Source organism: Pteropus alecto, unplaced genomic scaffold (genome assembly GCF_000325575.1).
Source record: "Pteropus alecto unplaced genomic scaffold, ASM32557v1 scaffold124, whole genome shotgun sequence".
NCBI lineage: Eukaryota > Metazoa > Chordata > Mammalia > Chiroptera > Pteropodidae > Pteropus > Pteropus alecto.
Window position 1 is genome coordinate 205,869 of NW_006435779.1, and position 18,925 is coordinate 224,793.

Genomic DNA, 18,925 nt, shown 5'->3' on the forward strand with positions numbered 1-18,925 from the left:
ATTCAAAAATCCATAGCATTCCTATACTCGAATAACGAAGCATCAGAAAAAGAAGTGGAAAAATAATTCCTTTTGCAATTGCAACAAAAAGAAAAAAATACTGAGGAATAAATCTAACAAAATATGTGAAGAACCTATATAATGAAAACTATAAGACCCTATTAAAAGAAATCGAAGAAGATACAAAGAAATGGGAAGATATTCCATGTTCTTGGATTGGAAGAATCAACATAAAATGTTAAAATGATCATATTACCTAAAGCATTATATAGATTTAATTAATCCCATCAAAATCCCATCGGTATTTTTAAAAGAAATAGAACAAAAAAATCATCAGATTTGTATGAAAGCACAAAAGACCCCGAATCGCCAAAGCAATCCTGAGAAAAAAGAACGAGGCTGGAGGCATCACTCTGCCCGACTTCAAATTATACTACAAGGCGACAGTCATCAATACAGTATGGCACTGGCAGAAAAACAGACACATGGACCAGTGGAACAGAATCGAGAGTCCAGAAGTAAACCCATATTTATATGAGCAAATAATTTTTGACAAAAAAGCCAAAAACATACAGTGGAGAAAGGAAAGCCTTTTCAATAAATGGTGATGGGAAAACTGGAAAGCCACCTGCAAAAGAATGAAACTACACTGTTGTCTATCACCACACACCAAAATTAACTCAAAATGGATTAAGGACATGAATATAAGACCTGATACAATAACATGCATAGAAGAAAACATAAGAACTAAACTCAAGGTCCTTGGGCTTAAAGAGGATTTTATGAATTTGACCTCAAAAGCAAGAGAAGTAAAAGCTAAAATAAATGAATGTAATGAGAGAAAGAAATTTAACTATGGGAGGTGAACACACAGTGTAAATATACATATGCCTTATTGTTAAAGGGTACAGATGAAACTTATTGGATTTCGTTAACCAATGTCACCATAAAAAATAAATTAATTTAAAAATATTTACGTAAAAGTTGTAGAAAAAACCTCAACAATAAAAATAGTAATACAATTTAAAAAGGATCTGTAAATGGTGAATAATCACATGAAAAAATGTTGAACGTCGTTAGTCATTAGGGTAATGCAAATTAACACATAGATGAGATATCACTACACACTTATTAATTCAGCTATGATAAAAACTAGAAAATACAAACTATTGGCAAGGATGAAGAAAAACTGCATATCTCAAAACTGTTGGTGAGAATATATAAAATTTTCTGGCATTTTCATTAAAAACTAAACAAATACTACTATCCCAGCCAGCAATCTCATTCCTAGAGAAATCAGAGAAATAAAAACTTGTTCTACACAAAAACCTCTACACAAATATTCATGGCAGCTTTATTTATAATAGTCAAAAACTGTAAACAACCAAAATGTCCTCCAAAAGGTGAATAATTAGACAAACAGTGGTATATCCATACCATGGAATACTACTCAGGCATAAAAACAATGAAGTATATTGATATACACAATAAACAAACTGGATGGCTCTCAAGGACATTATGCCAAGTGAAAATAAGCCAATCTCAAAAGGTCACATATTATAAGATTTTGTTTATATAACATTCTTAAATCAATAAAAATGTAAAGATGAAAACAGAACAGTGGTTGCCAGAGATTAGAGATGATGGGAGAGAAGAGGAGGTGGCTGGGACTATAAAGGGGAAGCCTGAAGGATCATTGTGGTGAGGAACAGCTCTGTATCTTGATTGTGGTGATGGTTACACGAATCTACTCACGATAAAATGACACAGAACTCTACACGTACATGTGCCAATGTCAATTGCCTGGATTTGGTAACGTATGATAGTTAACCTTAGATATAAACATTAAAGGAAACTGGGAGAAGAATACAAAGGTCCTCTCTATACTGTCTGCAACCTCCTGTGAATCTATAGTTATTTCAAAATAAAAAGTAGAGAAAAAAAAACTCTGTAAGAACATTCTTGTACTGAGATTTCTGTGTACATGTCTTTTTCTTTAGGAAAAGTAACAGAAACAATTTCTGGGTAAAGGGTTTACATATATTTACAGTTTTATAAATTGCCCTTCTGAAAACCTATACCAAAGTATGCTTGTCAGCATTAGTACCTGAGAATTCTCATTTCTCACACTATTGCCAACTGTGGACACATTCATAGTCTTTTGAGCCAACCTGACATGAAATAAAATAGTATCAGTTAATGAATATCCACTGATGACTAACAATGATTGAGAATTTTTTCTATATTGATTTATATTCTCATTTATTTATGAACATTTATTTTCACATTGATAAACCCTAAAAAAAAAGATCATATCTTTGATATAAGAGCTTCATAGCTATTTGAAGATACAATCTCTCTGTTATTTTATATGACTTTTTCCCCTTTTGGTTATTCCCTTTTAAAATATATGCCAAGGAAATTGTTATGGGTAAAACTGTGTTCCCCCCAAAGAATTTTAAGTCCTAACCCTAGCACTTCGGCATGTGATTTTATTTGGCAATAGGATTGTTGCAGATGTAATTAGTTAGGATAGGGTCATACTGGAGTAAGGTGAGTGCCTAGTCCAATAAGACCACTGTCCTTATCGAAAGGGGGGATTTGGAAACAGACAGGAATAGAGGGAGACCTTTATGTGAAGATAAAAGATAGAGATGGGATTGATGTGTCTACAAGCCAAGGAACACCAAAGACTGCCAGCAAACAACCAGAAGGTAGGAGAGAGGTATGGAACAGATTCTTCCTCCCAGCCTTAGAAGGAATCAACATTGTCAATACCTTGATCTTGAACTTATAAACTTCAGAACTTTGAGACAATACATTTCCATTGTTTAAGACACTTAGTTTGTGGTACTTTGTTATAGGCAGCCCTAGGAAACTAAAACAAATTATTACATAGCCTCCAATTTAATTGAGACAAGGCCATTAATTTTCCTTTATGGATTCTGCATTTGTTCCACTACTTAAAAAGCATTTCTTGTCACCAGATTCTAAAAATACTGATGTTTTTCTTGTATCATGCTTTACTTTAAATTATTCAGTCTTTCAAAATATGTATTTATGTATGACATAAATTAAAGAAAACATTTCTAAAGAAAAAACAATTATCTCAGAACCATTTATTAATAATTCATAAATTTTTTACTGATTTAAAATGCCAGAATTAGTATATAATAGATTATATTCATATATATCTAAGCTTATTTCTAGATGTTCTCTTTTGTTTTATGACAAATTTCAATTGAGACTGGTTGCAAAATATTTTAATTACTATGCCTTTAGGTTAAATTTTAAAATCTTAAAGTCAAATTTCGCCATTAGTATTCTTTCTTTTTTTCCTACCAATATTTTCTTGGCTATTCTCACTCATTCCTCCAGATAAGCTAATATTGTCAAATATTTCCCTAAGTACTTTTGGCATGTTAATTGTAATTATATTAATTTTATAAACTAAAACCAGGAGAACTGATAACTTTGCAACATTGACTTTTCCCAGTCAAGATTTGTATTAACAAATCTATATTTCCCTTTATAGAGTTTTGTTTTATTTGCATAGGTCCTACAGATTTCTATTTGAGGCTTCAGTCTAGAGATGCTTTAAAATAAGTTAATAGTTTCAAAGGTATCTCTTTTCCAACTGTATTTTTAATGATTATTTTAGTGGGTATGAAAATATATAAATACATATATATAAATGTATGTTTCAAATTTCATCTAGATATTTTAAAACTGGGTCACTTTGATTCTGGAGGTTCTGGTCAAGAAGGCAGAGTAGGTAAATGCTGTGCTTGCCTCCTCCTATGACTGCATTAAAATTACAACTAACATAGAACAATCAACCTGGAGAACCATCCAAAGATTAGCTGAACAGAAGTCCTACGACTAAGGATATAAAGGAGAGGCCACCTGGAGACTGGTAGGAAGGGTGGGATGTGAAAGGGGCTGGCCCTGCACCCATGTGTAGTAGTTGAGAATTGGGAGAGATATCTTGGCTACAGAGGTCCCCCTGAAGAGCAAGGGGTCCCAACTTCACAATGGTCTCCCCAGCCCAGAGCACTAGTGCTGGAAGAGGAGCCCCCTGTTGCATCTAGCTGTAAAAATCAGTGGGGATTTTGTCCATCCAGGTGAGACGGAGGGTGGCTGGAAACCCAGATGTCCTTTTAAAGGACCCCCTCTCTCACTTTCAGGCACTCACCCTGGGCTCCAGCAGAGAAACAGCAGCTCAGGAGCTGCCAGAGACATATAGGGAGACACTGAGTGTGTGTCTTCAGAGCGAGGGCTGGAGGGAAAGCCGCCATTGTCCTCGTGGTGCCTGAAGAATGACTACTTGAGATTTATTACTTGTAGGAAAATTACTGTTTGACTATTGCCATGGGAACAAAAGGCTTTTGATCATAGGGATATAACATTCTGGTAACAAGCATTCTGCTTCTGTACTCCCCACTTGCACACCCCGACCTATAGGTTGACAGGTAGTGAATAGGAGAAAAATAGACCTTTGTGTTCAGACAGAATGAAGAATGGGATTTTAGGCTTAAAAACCCTGTACCTCTACATTTCGGGGCTGCTTGATTTGGGGTCTGCGTACCGCTGGCAGACCCAGCTGGCTGAATAAAGAGTGTGATTCCTATGACTCATTGATTCCTGGTGGTCCGTGTGTCTTTCGGGGGCTGGCGGCTACAACATCCTGTGTTCAGCCGTCCCCCAACATGGCCAAACTTGAGTTTTCATTGGCCTGGTGAGTGCTGCTCACTACACCCTGATGACTCCCTGGGACTCCACCCCATCCAACCTGCACACAACCAGAAGTTTTTTTGAGGCTGCTGTAGATGGTGTTGGCCAATGCTGCAGTCTTTCTTAGACAACTCTTGCCAGCATGCGGACCTCAAATAGGTGGCAGCTAGGCTTGATGTGCTCTTGAGACTTTTACAAAGTGGCCCCAAGCTCAGCACTGACACCATTTCTGAATCTGCATTAACCCACTGAACACCACTCGACCCACACTGGTGACTTCCTGAGACCCTGCATCACTAATTCGTGTACCACCAGAGGCTGTTTCAGCAGCCTGTGGACAGCTGGTGTTGATCCACACTAAAGTCTTTCTTGGACAACTTTTGGAGGTCTGCAGGTCCCAGGCAGGCAGCAGCTGACCTCAGTGTGCTCTGAGCCTTTTGTGGAGTGGCCCCAGGCTCAGAACTGGCATCAAATCTGAATCTGCATTAACTCAAAACCTAATCTGCATTAACTCGTTAAACACCACTCTCCTACAGTGGTGACTCTGATACCCTGCCCCACCCAAATCCCATACCACCCTAGGCTCTTCCAGAAGCTGCTTTCTGGAAAGCAAGCAGGCAGTGGCAGGCCTCAGGGTACCCTGGGCCTATGCTGAGTGGCCTCAGACCCAGTACTGGTAAAAACTGACCTCGGTTCGCAGCATGGCCTCTTCCACAAACCTCCAGATCCAGCACAGACAGTAACCAGCAACCAATGGTGGATCACTTTGTAGCTCCTACCAGATAGCCCTGGACCAGTCACAGGCAACGGCTGACTTTGGGCTGCACAGAAGCCCCTCCTCAAAGGTACCAGAACCAGCATACCCGGTGGTTGGCTTCAAACCGCAACAGAACACCACTTGGTTAGCCCCACAAGTTGCACACCCAAAGGGTGGTCTTGGCAAGCACCAGAGCCTGCTGGGGTGAATCCTGCTTTGTGGGGTCAGCCCTTTCACAACAGCTTGTACTCTTTGGTTGTCGCCAATCCTCACAGCCAGTAAGTCTTAGGGTCAATCTAATCCACTGATGGGACAACAGCAATCAAGACTAAACTACAACAATAGGACATATACAACCCAGTATAAGGGGTACTACTGGAACATCAGGCTCAGGTGACAAGAGACTGTGCCACTGGGCCCCACAGGCCACCGTGCCAACTGGGAGACGTAGCAGATCTACCTAATATATATAAATGAACACAGAGAGGCAGCCAAAATGATGAAACAAAAAAAACCACGTCCCAAGTGAAAAAACAGAAAAAATCTCCAGAAAATGAACTAAATGAAATGGAGACAAGCAATCTACCAGATACAGAGTTCAAAACACTGGTTATATAGATGCTTAAGGAACTTAGTTGTGAAACTTCAACAAAGAGACAGTAAACATAAAAAAGGACATAGAAACCATAAAAAATAATCAGTAAGAATAAAAGACTACAATAACTGAAATAAGAAATACACTGTAAGAAATCAACAACAGATATGAAGCACAGGATTCAACCAGCAATTTAGAAGACAAGGTAGCAGAAAACACCCAATTTGAAAAGAAAAAAGAAAAAAGAATTTAAAAAGAATGAAAATAATTTAAGGGGCCTCTGGGACAACATCAAGCGTAACAACTTTCACATCATAGGAGTACCAGAAGGAGAAGAAAGAAAACACGGGGTTGAGGATCTATCTGAAAAAATAATGACTGAAAATTTTCCTAATCTGGTGAAGAAAATAGACATACAAGTACAGGAAGTACAGAGAGTCCCAAACAAGATAAATCCAAAGAGGCACACACGAAAACACATCATGATTAAAATATCAAAGGTTAAAAACAAAAAGAATCTTAAAAGCAGCAAGAGAAAAGCAGTTAGTTCCCTACAGGGGAGTCCCATAAGTCTGTCAGCTGATTTCTCAACAGAAACTTTGCAGGCCAGAAGGCACTGGCATGAAGTATTCAAAGTGATGAAAAGCAAGAAACTACAACAAGACTAGGCTACCCAGCAATGCTATCAATTAAAATGGAGGAAGAAATGATAAAGAGCTTCCCAGACAGGAACCTGAAGAAATTCATCACCACCAAACCAGTAAACAAGAAATGTTAAAGGGACTTCTTTTAAAAAAGGGAGGAAGAGAACATAAATACGAATAATAAAATGGCAATAACTACATAACTATAGTCATTTTAAATGTAAATAGATTAAGTGCTCTAATCAAAAGACATAGGCTAGCTAAATAAATAAGAAAACAAGATCCCCCATACATATGCTGTCTACAAGAGACACACTTCAGATCTAAAGATATACACAGACTGAAATAAAGGGATGGAAAAGATATTTAATTCAAGTGAAAACAAAACAAACAATAAAAAGCTGGGGTAGCAATACTAATATCAGAAAAAACAGACTTTAAAACAAAGGCTATAATAAGAGACAAAGAGGGACACTGCATAATGAAAAGGGGATCAATCCAGCAAGGGGATATAACCCCAGTAAACATTTGTGCACCAAACATAGGAGTGCCTAAACACGTAAAACATATTAACTGACACAAAGGGAGAGATAGACAGTAATACAGTCACAGTATGGGACTTTAACACTCCAATGACATCAAGGGATTGATCTTTCTAACAGAAAATCTACAAGGAAACAGCAGCTTTAAATGACACATTAAATCAGATGGATTTAATTGCTATTTTTAGAGCATTTCACCCCAAAGCAGCAGACTATACATTCTTTTCAAGTGCACGTGAAACATTTCCAAGACAGAAAACATGTTAGGCCACAAAACAAGTCTCAATAAACTTAAAAAGACTGAAATCATACCAAGCATCTTTTCTGAAAACAATGTTCTGAAACTAGAAATTAATTACAAGAAAAAAACCTGAAAATCATATATATACGTGGAGGCTAACTAACATGCTACTAAACAATGATTGAATTAACAATGAGATCAAAGAAGAAGTCGAAAGATACCTTGAGACAAATGAAAATGAAGACACAGAAATCCAAAATCTATGAGACAGCACGAAAGCAGTCCTAAGAGGGAAAATCACAGCAATACAGGTCTACCTCAACAAACAATAAAAATCTCAAATAAACAATCTAACCTCACACTTAAAGAAACTAGAAAAAGAATAGCAAACAAAGCCCAAAGTGAGTAGAAGTAAATAAATAAAGACTAGAGCAAAAATAAACAAAATAGAGTCTAAAAAACAATACAAATGATCAATGAAACCAAGAGCTGGTTCTTTGAAAAGATAAACAAAATTGAGAAACTTTTAACCAGATTCATTACGAAAAAAAGAGAAAGGACCCCAGATAAATAAAATCAGAAATTAAAGAGAAGTCATAACTGACACCACAGACATGCCAAGTATTATAAGAAAACACTGTGAACTATTATATGCCCACAAATTTGACAACCTGGAAGAAATGGATAAATTCCTAGAAACATACAATTTTCCAAGACTGACTCAAGAAGTAACAGAAAATCTGAACAGACTGACAGACTGATTACTACTAACAAAATCAAATCAATAATAAAAAAACTCCTCTCAAACAAAAGTCCTGGACTGAATGGTTTCACAGGTGAATTTTATCAAACGTTCAAAGAATTAACACCTATCCTTCTCCTATCAAACTATTCCAAAAAATTCAAGAGGATGAAGGGTTCCCAAGCTCATTTTATGAGGTCACCATTACTCTGATTCCAAAGCCAAAGACATTACAAAAAAAAAAAAAGAAAAACTATAGGCTGATATCCTGATGAACATAGCTGCAAAAATTCTCTACAAAATATTAACAAACTGAATTCAGCAATACATTAAAAATATCATACACTATGATCAAGTAGGATTTATTACTGGGATACACGGTTGGTTCAATATCTGCAAATCAATTAATGTGCTACGCCACATACACAACACGAAGGATAAAAAATATATAATCATATCAATAGATGCAGAAAAAGGCTTTGGCAAAATCCCACATCCATTTATGATAAAAACTTTCAGCAAAGAGGGAATAGAAGGAACACAAGTTAACAAAATAAAGGCCATCTATGACAAACCCATAGCTAATATCATACTCAATGAGGAAAAGCTAAAAGTATCCTTGAGAGCAGGAACAAGACAAGGATGTCCACTTTCACCACTTTTATTCAACATAGTATTGGAAGTCCTAGCCACAGCAATCAGACAAGAAAACGAAATAAAGGCATCCAAACTGGAAAGGAAGAAGTAAAACTGTTATTTGCAGATGACATGATACTATATATAGAGAACCCTAAAAATTCCACCAAAAAACTATTAGCACTGATAAATGAATTCAGTAAAATAGCAGGGTACAAAATTAATATTCAGAAATCAGTTGCATTTCTATATACCAATAATATATTATCAGAAAAGGAAACTAAGAAAACAATCCCATTACTATTGCATCAAAAATAAAATAAAATAGTGCTCACTTCGGCAGCACATATACTAAAATTGGAATGATACAGAGAAGATTATCATGGCCCCTGTGCAAAGATGACACAACAATCTCATTTACAGTTGTATCAAAAACAATAAAATACCTTGCAATCAACTTAACCAAGGAGGTAAAAAAACCCTGTACTTGGAAAATTGTAAGTCATTGAAGAAAGAAATTGAAGACAATTCAGATAAATGGAAGCATTTACTGTGCTCATGGATAGGAAGAATTAATATCATTAGAATGTCCATAGTACCCAAAGCAATCTATAGATTCAATGCAATCCCTATCAAAATACCAATGGCATTTTTCACAGAACTAGAACAAATAATTCTAAAATTTATATGAAGCCACAAAAGACCCCAAATAGCCACAGCAATCTTAAGAAAGAAGAACAAAGTTGGAGGTATTACATTACCTGATACTATACTACAAGTCTATAGTAATCAAATGGCATGGTACTGGCATAAAAACATATAGATCAATGGAACAGAATATAAGTCCATGCCTATGTGGCCAATTAATCTATGACAAAGGAGGCAAGAATATACAGTGGGTAAAGACAGTCTATTTAGTAAATGGTATTGGGAAAACTGGACAGATATGTGCAAAAATATGAAACTGGACCATCTTCCTATACCATATACAATAAACTCAAAATGAATTAAAGATTTAAATGTAAGACTTGAAACCATAAAACTCCTAGAAGAAAACATAGGCAGTAAATTCTCTGAAACTGCTCCTAGTAATATTTTTTCTGATGTCTCTCTGGGCAAGAGAAACAAAATAAAAATAAACAAATGGGACTACATCAAACTAAAAAGGTTTTGCACAGCAAAGGAAACCATCAACAAAATGGAAAGACAACCTACTGAATGGGAGAAGATATTCACCAATGATCTATCGGATAAGGGGTTAATATCCAGAATTTATAAATATCTTATGCAACTTAACATCAAAAAATCAAAAATGGGCAGAGGACCTGAATAGACATTTCTTCAAAGAGGACATGCAGATGGCCAACAGACATATGAAAAGATGCTCAACATCACTAATCATCAGAGAAATGCAATTTAAAACCACGATGAGATATCACCTCACACCTGTCAGAATGGCTATCATCATCAATAAATCAAAAACCAACAAGTGCTGGTGAAAATGTGGAGACTGCAAATTGGTGTGGTCACTATGGAAAACAGTATGGAGGTTCCTCAAAAACTTGAAATAGAACTACCTTATGACCCAGCAATTACAGTTCTGGGTATTTACCCAAGGAAATCCAAACCACTAATTCAAAAAGATTTATTCACTCCTATATTGATTTCAACATTATTAGCATTATTTACAATAGCCAAGATATGGAAGCAACCTAAGCGCCCATCAATAGACTGGATAAAGAAATTGTGGTACATATATACAAAGGAATATTACTTGGTCAATAAAAAGAATGAACTCTTACCATTTGCAACAACATGAATGGACCAGGAGGGTATTATGCTAAGTGAAATAAGTCAGACAGAGAAAGACAAATATCATATAATCTCACTTATATGTTGTGGAATCTAAAGAACAAAATAAACGAACAAACAAAACAGAAACAGACTAATAGATGTAGGGAACGAGCTGCTGGTTGCCAGATGGGAGGAGGGTTAGGGGGTGGGGTATAAAAGGTGAAAGGATTAAGAAGTACAAATTGGCAGTTATGAAATAATCATGGGGATGTAAAGAAAAACATTGGAAATACAGTAAAAAAATGTGGTAACTTATGTATAGTGGCAGTTGGGTACTAGACTAATGAGGGAGATCCTTTTGTAAATTGCATAAATGTCTAACCACTACACTATATATCTGAAACTAATATAAAATAATATTGAATGTCAACTGTAATTGAAAAATTTATAAAGGGGGGTGGGGAGAAGGGTGAAGGAGAATAAGAGGTTCAAATTTCCACGCATAAAACAAAACAGTCATTGGGATGTGGTGTACAGCATAAGGAATACAGTCAATAATATTGTGATAGCATTGTACAGTGTTAGATGGTTACTGGACTTATCATAGTGATCACTTTTTTAGGTATATAAATGTTGAATAAATACGGTGTATACCTGGAACTAATATAATATTGTGTTAGGTACATTTTAATAAAAATCTTAAAAAAAAAAGGGTCACTTTACTGAGCTTATTAGTTTTAACAGGTGATTTGCTTAGAGTTTTCTAGGGAGATAAGCATATCAATGCCAAGTTTTTCTCCCCCTTTCCAATATTTAAGGCTCTCATTTGCTTTCCGTGGCTTATTACATCAGCTAAAACATCCAGAACAATATAAATAAAATATTCTTCTCTTTCAAGTTGCACTAAGAGTATTTTTTTAAAATCATGAATGGGTGTTGAAAGAAAAACTCATCTATTGAGATTGGAACTGAATCACGGGCTGCCAGGATGGAGTAGTGGGAGAGACTGAACTGACTGTAAAATGAAATGAGAGAATTTTTTAGGGGAGATGGAAATATTCTATATTTCGGTTGGGGTAGTAATTACATGGGTGTATAGATAGAAAGATAGACAGATAAATTTGTAAAAAGTCAGTGACCTATACATGTAAAATTTGTGAGTTTTTATTGTAATAATTTATACCTTAATACAATGATTACAAAAAAAAAAGAATGAGTGTTGAATGCCTTTAATGTGATGATAATGAGGCTGTTCTTGGATAGACCACTGTAATGAATTACACTAATCATTTTTTCCTCTCCATATTTTATGTTTTTTAAAAGAAATACAAGACTAAGATATGATCATTATAGGGAAGTGTTTAAAATGCAGTCAAGCATTATGAAATAAAAATGTACCACCTGAAATGCCAATATGACAGAGATAGCCAACATTATTTTTTCCCCTCCCAAACACTGACCAATATAATTGTGTGTGTGCGTGTGTATGTGCATATGTGGGCATGCATGTACATGTGTGTGTGTGCATGTCTGCATCATGTCACTACTTGCTGCTTGAAACATTTCAAGATCCTACAGTGCTCTACATAATCTAGCCCCATGGTCAGTTCTTTATTATTGCTACAACAAATCGTTGCAAATTTAGTGGCTTAAAACAACAGAAATTTATTCTCTTACAGTTCTGGAGGCCAAGGGTCTGAAATGAGTGTTATGGGGCTAAAATCAAAATGTCAGCAGGGCCTCGTTCCCTCCAGAAGCTCTAGGGGAGAATCTGTTCTTTTGCTTTTTCCAGCAGGTAGAGCTACATCTCTTGGCTTGTAGCTCTTCCTCCATCTCCAAAGCCAATGGCAGAGCATCCTCTCTCTGGACTCTGTTTCTCTCATAGGCCTTCTTCTCTGCTGTCTGAAACTCCCCTCTGCCTCCCGTTTATAAGGACCCTTGATGACACTGGGGTAATCTAGGATGCTCTCCCATGTCAAGGTCCTTAACTTAACTACATCTGCAAAAACTTCTTCCATGTAAGTAACATTCACAGGTAAGCTGAACAACAGCCCCCAAAGATTTGGGCATGGACATCTTTGGGGGCTGTTGTTCAGCTGATCACCCGTCACCTTTGTCTCCAGCCCCCTGTTCCAAGTAGCCCCCATCCCTTGCCCTCTGCACTTCAGCTCTTCTCTCAGTTTCTTGAACATGCCGTACTTCATCTTGCCACAAACCTTTTTCACATACTGGATATCAAATGAGCATCAGAGAAGAGGAAAAGAATCAATTCCCGGGATAGCTGGGAGAGGTGAGAAGTGTGGCAAAGCTAGAAACCATGTTAGAGCCCAGAGGAAAATACCTCTGGTTGCAGGCATTCAAGGAGGCCCTCTGGAGAATATCCACCCCATCACAGAGATCGTTAACAGCATTCAATCCTCCATCAAGCCTGTGGTGCTCATTATGTCTTCACTGTGAATGTGTGGAGCAGGGTCCAGGCGGCTGAGCAGGGGCAGCACACAGACTTGGGCACAGGGACTCAGAGCCCTATCTGACATTGGGTTAAATGAGAAACCCATCTCACCAGTAGATATGACTGGCCATGGAAAAATAGGACAGGTTGGGAAGAGTGACCAGATAGAGCATCATGACAGAACAAAACCTAACATTTGTCTTTTCGGAGAGTTTGACCCACCCACCTACTAGCTACTTCCGGGACACCTGGTGGTATGGAGATGTCCTTCCCTGCAGGTAGGTGGCCCTGATGTCCAGATATCTACTTACAGCTGTAGAGAGTCGTGATGCCAGTGTCATCTCCAGGTTCCCCTTCAGGCCCACGAGGGGTGGCACCAACGTCAACAGGTCTTTAATCTCCACAAACACGGGCCAGTGCTGATGGAGACAGAATAAGAAGCTCAATCCACACACACATATTGGCGTATCGTGGACATTTCAAGAAAATGTTACTTTTCACTCCCTATAAAGTAAATGAATAAGACTAACTAGTTTCAAAAATGGCTTTACACTAAATACAAAATAATGATGAAGCCATGAAATTTTCCTAATACTATTCAGTGAACACCACCAGTGGCCTCAAGAGCCCCTTTCTCTCCCTGGTCGTTAGCACCTGGGAAAATTGGGGGTGAGGCTGGGTCTAGCTTGCAGGCATGCTTTGTCGGGTGTGCACAATGTGTTTATAGAAATAAGAATGAATCACCAGTTTTAAAGTGGGGAGGTTCTCATGAATTGGGACAGCCAGGGCTGAAGGGTGGCACTGCTGTATTAAGGACAGGAACTCCCAGGTGGCCCCAGGCCTGCTCTGCTGCTCTCAGGCACTGTGGCCAAGTACAAGTTTCACTGAGTATCATATGAGGACTCTGGATTTGTCAAAATAGATAGAATGTACCTCTATCCAGATCTCTATCAAACATAAAAAATAAAAATTAAAAATAAAAGGAATGAAAGGGAAGTATGCTTCAAGAAAAACCAGAAGAGAAAACATTTCTTTGTGAAGTAAAAACTATTCCAACCTATTTAACATGCAACTAGATTGCCTGCCACTCAATTTGTAATGCCCCATCTGATTCTACTGATTTATTTGACCTCCCAGGCCCCTATAGATACCTGTGACCCCTATACTAGAAGCTCCTCCTGGTTTTGGAATGCTAGAGCTGAAAAGAAAAAAACAACTGTCAGCTAGGACACAGGAGGCCTACGGTCCCCCGTTCCCTAAGACTAGAGCTGTGTGAAAGTGTGCAGATCCACTCATCTTTGGGGCCCTGGAGAGTCACCTATAAAACTGTGCAATAAGACATGTCGCCAGGCATGGACGTGAAGGGATTGGGCCACGTCCTTTAAAGACTCATTGTTTATGGTTTCTTTACACCTTAGTTTCTCTCTTTCGCTTATCTACAAACCTGTGAAATTCAGAGTGCTTACCAGCTCTGATAGAGTTATAAGTCTGCCCTCTCCTAAAAGTTCAGAAGAAAATCATGTCACCAAGCATGGAGGTGCCACCTTTATGTCAGTCCTGGTCTTCAGGAAGCATCTGGCCCCAGGGCAGCTGTGTAACTGTCCTATCAACTACCACACCCCATCCAGCAGAGCATGGTTTACCCTTTAGTTCACAGGCATAGGCACTCCCCAGTGACTGGAGTCTTGCCTCCAGGCAGCGTCCACCACCCTATATCTCCTCTTATGTGATCTGCAAGCTGACACGTTCCTGTGCACTATCTTTCCCTGCCTACACATAAGACCAAGTACCCGCCAACCCAAAAGTAAAAATAAACCCCCTCTCTCGACCTGCCCTGCCATGGAAGGCTTCCCCATCCTTCTCAGCATCACCAAATTTTGAATGAGTTCCCGTCATCACTCATCATAATTCAGGGCTGTGCAAGCCTCTGACTGCCCCCGGCACCCTGCAGCAATGCCCCTCTCCATAAAGAAAGCAGTGAACTTCAAATGAGTGAATCCATTGGCTCTTCTAACCTCCTTTCCGTTGCTCTCTCTGTGCTAGGGCATCTTCCACCCCACCACGCAAACATGTAGTAGACTCCTATTGTGTGCCAGGCACACCTCTGCGCTCTCCACTCTGGCTTCCATGACCATATCCCCTGTCCTATGCTGACCTTTCTAATCGTTCCATCTTGGCCTCCAAAAAGGGCTCCTCTTCCTTCTCCTGACTTTTTAATTTTTTTAATTTAATTTAAAGGATTGTATTTCCTTTCCCCAGTTAGGAAGACTACAAAGTTAGAAATTTCACCAAAGTTTAATAATCCTTGATTCTTCAAAATGGGCATAGACTTTTCAACTCTGGATAGTTCTCAGGTTTCATGATAGCTTTGTGTGACTGACTCAACCAGAACTAATACACTTTCTCAAGAAAAAACAATCTTGATTATGAAGATTCCAACTCCACAGCTGAGAAACTCCCTGTTAAAGGACAGATTGAACCAAGCTGAGGACAAGATCAGGCTGCCGCCAAACTACTTATTGCCCTGTGGCACACACGGCTCTTGACCTATCCTTTCCCACCCCTGGATTCATCCCAGCCCATCCAAAGTCATCTTTCTCCAAACAGTAAACCCCCAAGTTCAGGAGGCCAGAAGTTGTAGACCTCCCGACCTTATAAAATCCTGATTTTCCTTCACGCTTTGTCTTCAGTTCCTTTCTGTCCACATCCTCTCCTTTCTAAGGCTTGAGTTACCTTCCATTGCATGCCTTAGGTTAACTTCCCCACAGTCGCCTCACTCTCCATCAACAAGAGGAATAAAGTAGTGAATGCTAGAAGGTAAACCTTAATGCAGGGGTCCCAACCTCTTTGTAAGTGGTTGCTTGGGTGTGGGCTGGGACATAACCACAGGCAAAGAGATTTGAGAAGTCATGTCTAGACACATCAGGCATCGTATAACCATGAGGGGTCTATTTTGGGACAAAGTCAACAAATATGGAATGGCAAAGCAGAAAAACAGTAGGACTCTGGATACTGGGTGACACTGTTAATCCAATGAATTAACTAGTGCTGCAGCTGTCTGATATGCAGACTTCTTTACAGGAATAAATGTTTTTAATCACTTTGAATTAGGTTTTCTGTTACCCACAACCTAGGCACCCTGACTGATGCACTGGGCTTTGTGCTGGTGGCTTACAATGTCACCAGCACAGATCTGCCTTCTGAGTGTTCTACCTGCTGACTCAACTGCTAACAAAACTCTGGACATCCCACAGGACCCTCAAACTCAGGATTCCAACTTGACTCTCCTCACCAAACTCTACTTTGTCCTACCCCACCATCATAGTTCCAAGCATCCTTCCTGCTTTGCCATCCAGGACTTAATTAACTCCTCATGTTCCCCAACATCTTGACATCCAAGTCTTCATAACTGTCTTAAATTCTGCCACAGCCCTCACAAGCAACTTTAAAGACATCTGTCCCAGGCACTGGGGAGGCTAAAATCAGTCAGCCTTGCATTGGGGAGCTCTGAATCATGACCACAGCCTCCCAGCTTTCCCCTGCAGCCTGGAACCATACCCTCCAGGCCATCTTTGACCCCGCTGCCAGGGTCGACTTTTGTTGCACATCTATGACAATGTCACAGAGCCCTTTATAACTCTTCATTGCAAATTCCACTCCTGGACATATACCCAACAGATATGAATCCTTGTGCTACCCCTCCTCGAAATATACACAGGAATGTTCCTGTTCTTAGTAGTATCATACCTTGAGAATAGCCAAAATGAACCCACAGTATTAGAAGTCAGAAGAGTGGGTTAGGTTGGGCGGAGCATGAAGGAGCTTGCCGGGGGCTGAGAATGTTCTTGACCTGGGTGGTGGTTACTGAGGTGCATTTCCCTTGAGATGATTCATCAAACTGTACACATATGAATTGTGCAATTTTCTACACTTCTGTGCTATACTTCAATAAAACAATAATACATGACACATATTATTAAAACAAAGAATGACAACAAAATCAACAACTCCTCTGCTTTCAGTATACAGCTCAAACTTCTGAGCAGAGCCGACAAGGCCCCTCACTGTTTACCCAGTGCCCCGTCTCCATGACAGTGGCCACTCATGTTCCTCACTCTTTGCAAATGCACACACTCATCTCTCCATATCTATTACACACTGATCCCTTTGCCTGGAATGTTTGTTGATTTCTCATGTCATCCTAGAAACTGCTACATTATCCTTTAAGGTCCAATTCCAACTGTCCTGCTAACTGTAGATTCTCTGACTCCTCTAGTAAGAATGGATTGTTCCCTATTCCTTCACAGGTAAATGTCTGCTCACTGCCTCCACTCCCTCACACTCCTTGATCTGAGGAGCATGTGCCTCGTTCACTAGACTACAAATGCCAAGAAGGCAAGAGCTGGTCTGTTTCTACCCACCACTGCACCTCCAGGGCCCAAGAGCAGCTGGCAGAGTTCAACAAAATATGCTGAATGAATGAAGGAGGAGCCCGATTTATGAGTTAATTCATCTATCTTACTCTGCGTTTGGTTATTAGATGTTCAAAGGCAGGGACCCTGATTCATCTCTAATTTAGTGACAAGCGATCATACTCTAACAACAATAAAAATCACTCTTGTGGACTCCAGGTACACATGTGTATATATAAACCCCAAAAAGGTCTGAAAGGACATGCTCGACCTGACAATACAGGAAATAAACTGAGACTGAGGGCTGTGGTCAAAGAGGGCTTAACCTCAGCTAAGATATTTATTTTATTAATAACTATAACTGAAAAATATTTTTTTAAAAAGCAAACTAATACTCTAGCCACTTACTAGGCCTCAGTCTCCAGGTCCAACCACAGACTGAACTCAGACCCCAGAAAGAGAGACCCCTGGGCCCCAGATTGAGAGGAGACGAGGCCAGCACGCAACCAATGCCCTTGGTCTCAGGACTGCACCAGGGAGAGCCCACAAGGCATGCCTGCTGAGCCAGGTGGTCATGCTGACTGCAGGCTCATAATTCCTGAGGCCCCAGCACACGGCTTCCTGCTGCTCCAGGCAGGAACCAGCCTGGGTATAGTTGGAGCCAGGAGCCAGGATCCCTTGTTGTGGGGCCTCCCTTTGGAATGGTGTTGCCAAGGCTGCTTCCTGCACTGCTGAATGGTGGTGAACAGGGAGGTAGCGGTGCAGGCTTGGGAGCCAGGGAAACTCAAGTGCCCTTGAACCTCACAGTACCCTGGAGTCACGGGAACCACATCTGCTAAGTGGTGAGAAGGAATGGGACATGACTTCCAGAGCTATTTTCTCTTTCTCCCAGCTGCTGGACCTCCCAAAGCTGAATGGCTCGAGACCAGAATCTGCAGACAGCCTTCCCCATGTATACTCTGGGCCTGTCTCCCAAGATACTCCTTTTTCTCCTTTCTGGTCTCCTAGATGGCTCTTTAATGCAGAGTCAGAAAAGGTGTTCTGCCCTCCAGCTAGACTTTCTCCTGGACTGGCACCCTGTGCCACCTCTGCAGATGGTCAGGCACAATTTCCACTCCCCCTACTCTCCATATTTCACCAAATCTTCCAGATTCTGCTGAGCTTTCCCAACTGACAATTACCCTCCCAGGCTGCAGCAACTGAGGGACACACAATGGGGTGAAGAGGTTCTGAGCGATGCTCTACATGAGGCAGCTGTAGAAGGTCAAAAAGACGAGACTCAGGGCAGAGAGTCTCTCCCCTCAGTATCCACAGGAAGGTATTAGGAAAGGGGTGACAAACTCTTAAAGCAGCCCCAGGGGTGAAGCTAAGAAGCA

General features: G+C 39.7%; 1 protein-coding gene and 1 non-coding gene across 26 annotated transcripts in view; one reads left to right on the forward strand and one right to left on the reverse strand.

The window, feature by feature from the left end:
* The window catches only part of SLC41A3 (solute carrier family 41 member 3), a 99,573-nt gene that overhangs the window by 47,594 nt on the left and 33,054 nt on the right, over nucleotides 1-18,925 (reverse strand). For 21 of the 25 annotated variants that reach the window (XM_015588999.2, XM_025046457.1, XM_015588998.2 and 18 more), the window contains one exon: nucleotides 13,449-13,556. The exons of 3 other annotated variants lie outside the window; for them this stretch is intronic. In XM_015588999.2, coding sequence (XP_015444485.1) covers nucleotides 13,449-13,556 — 108 coding nt within the window. Of the gene's footprint in view, nucleotides 1-13,448; nucleotides 13,557-14,288; nucleotides 14,309-18,925 lie in introns of those variants that run through there. One more of the 25 variants, XM_015589012.2, reaches the window with a different exon arrangement.
* Nucleotides 9,219-9,320, forward strand: LOC112479398. The gene has a single exon (XR_003046177.1). It is a non-coding gene; the product is annotated as a U6 spliceosomal RNA (small nuclear RNA).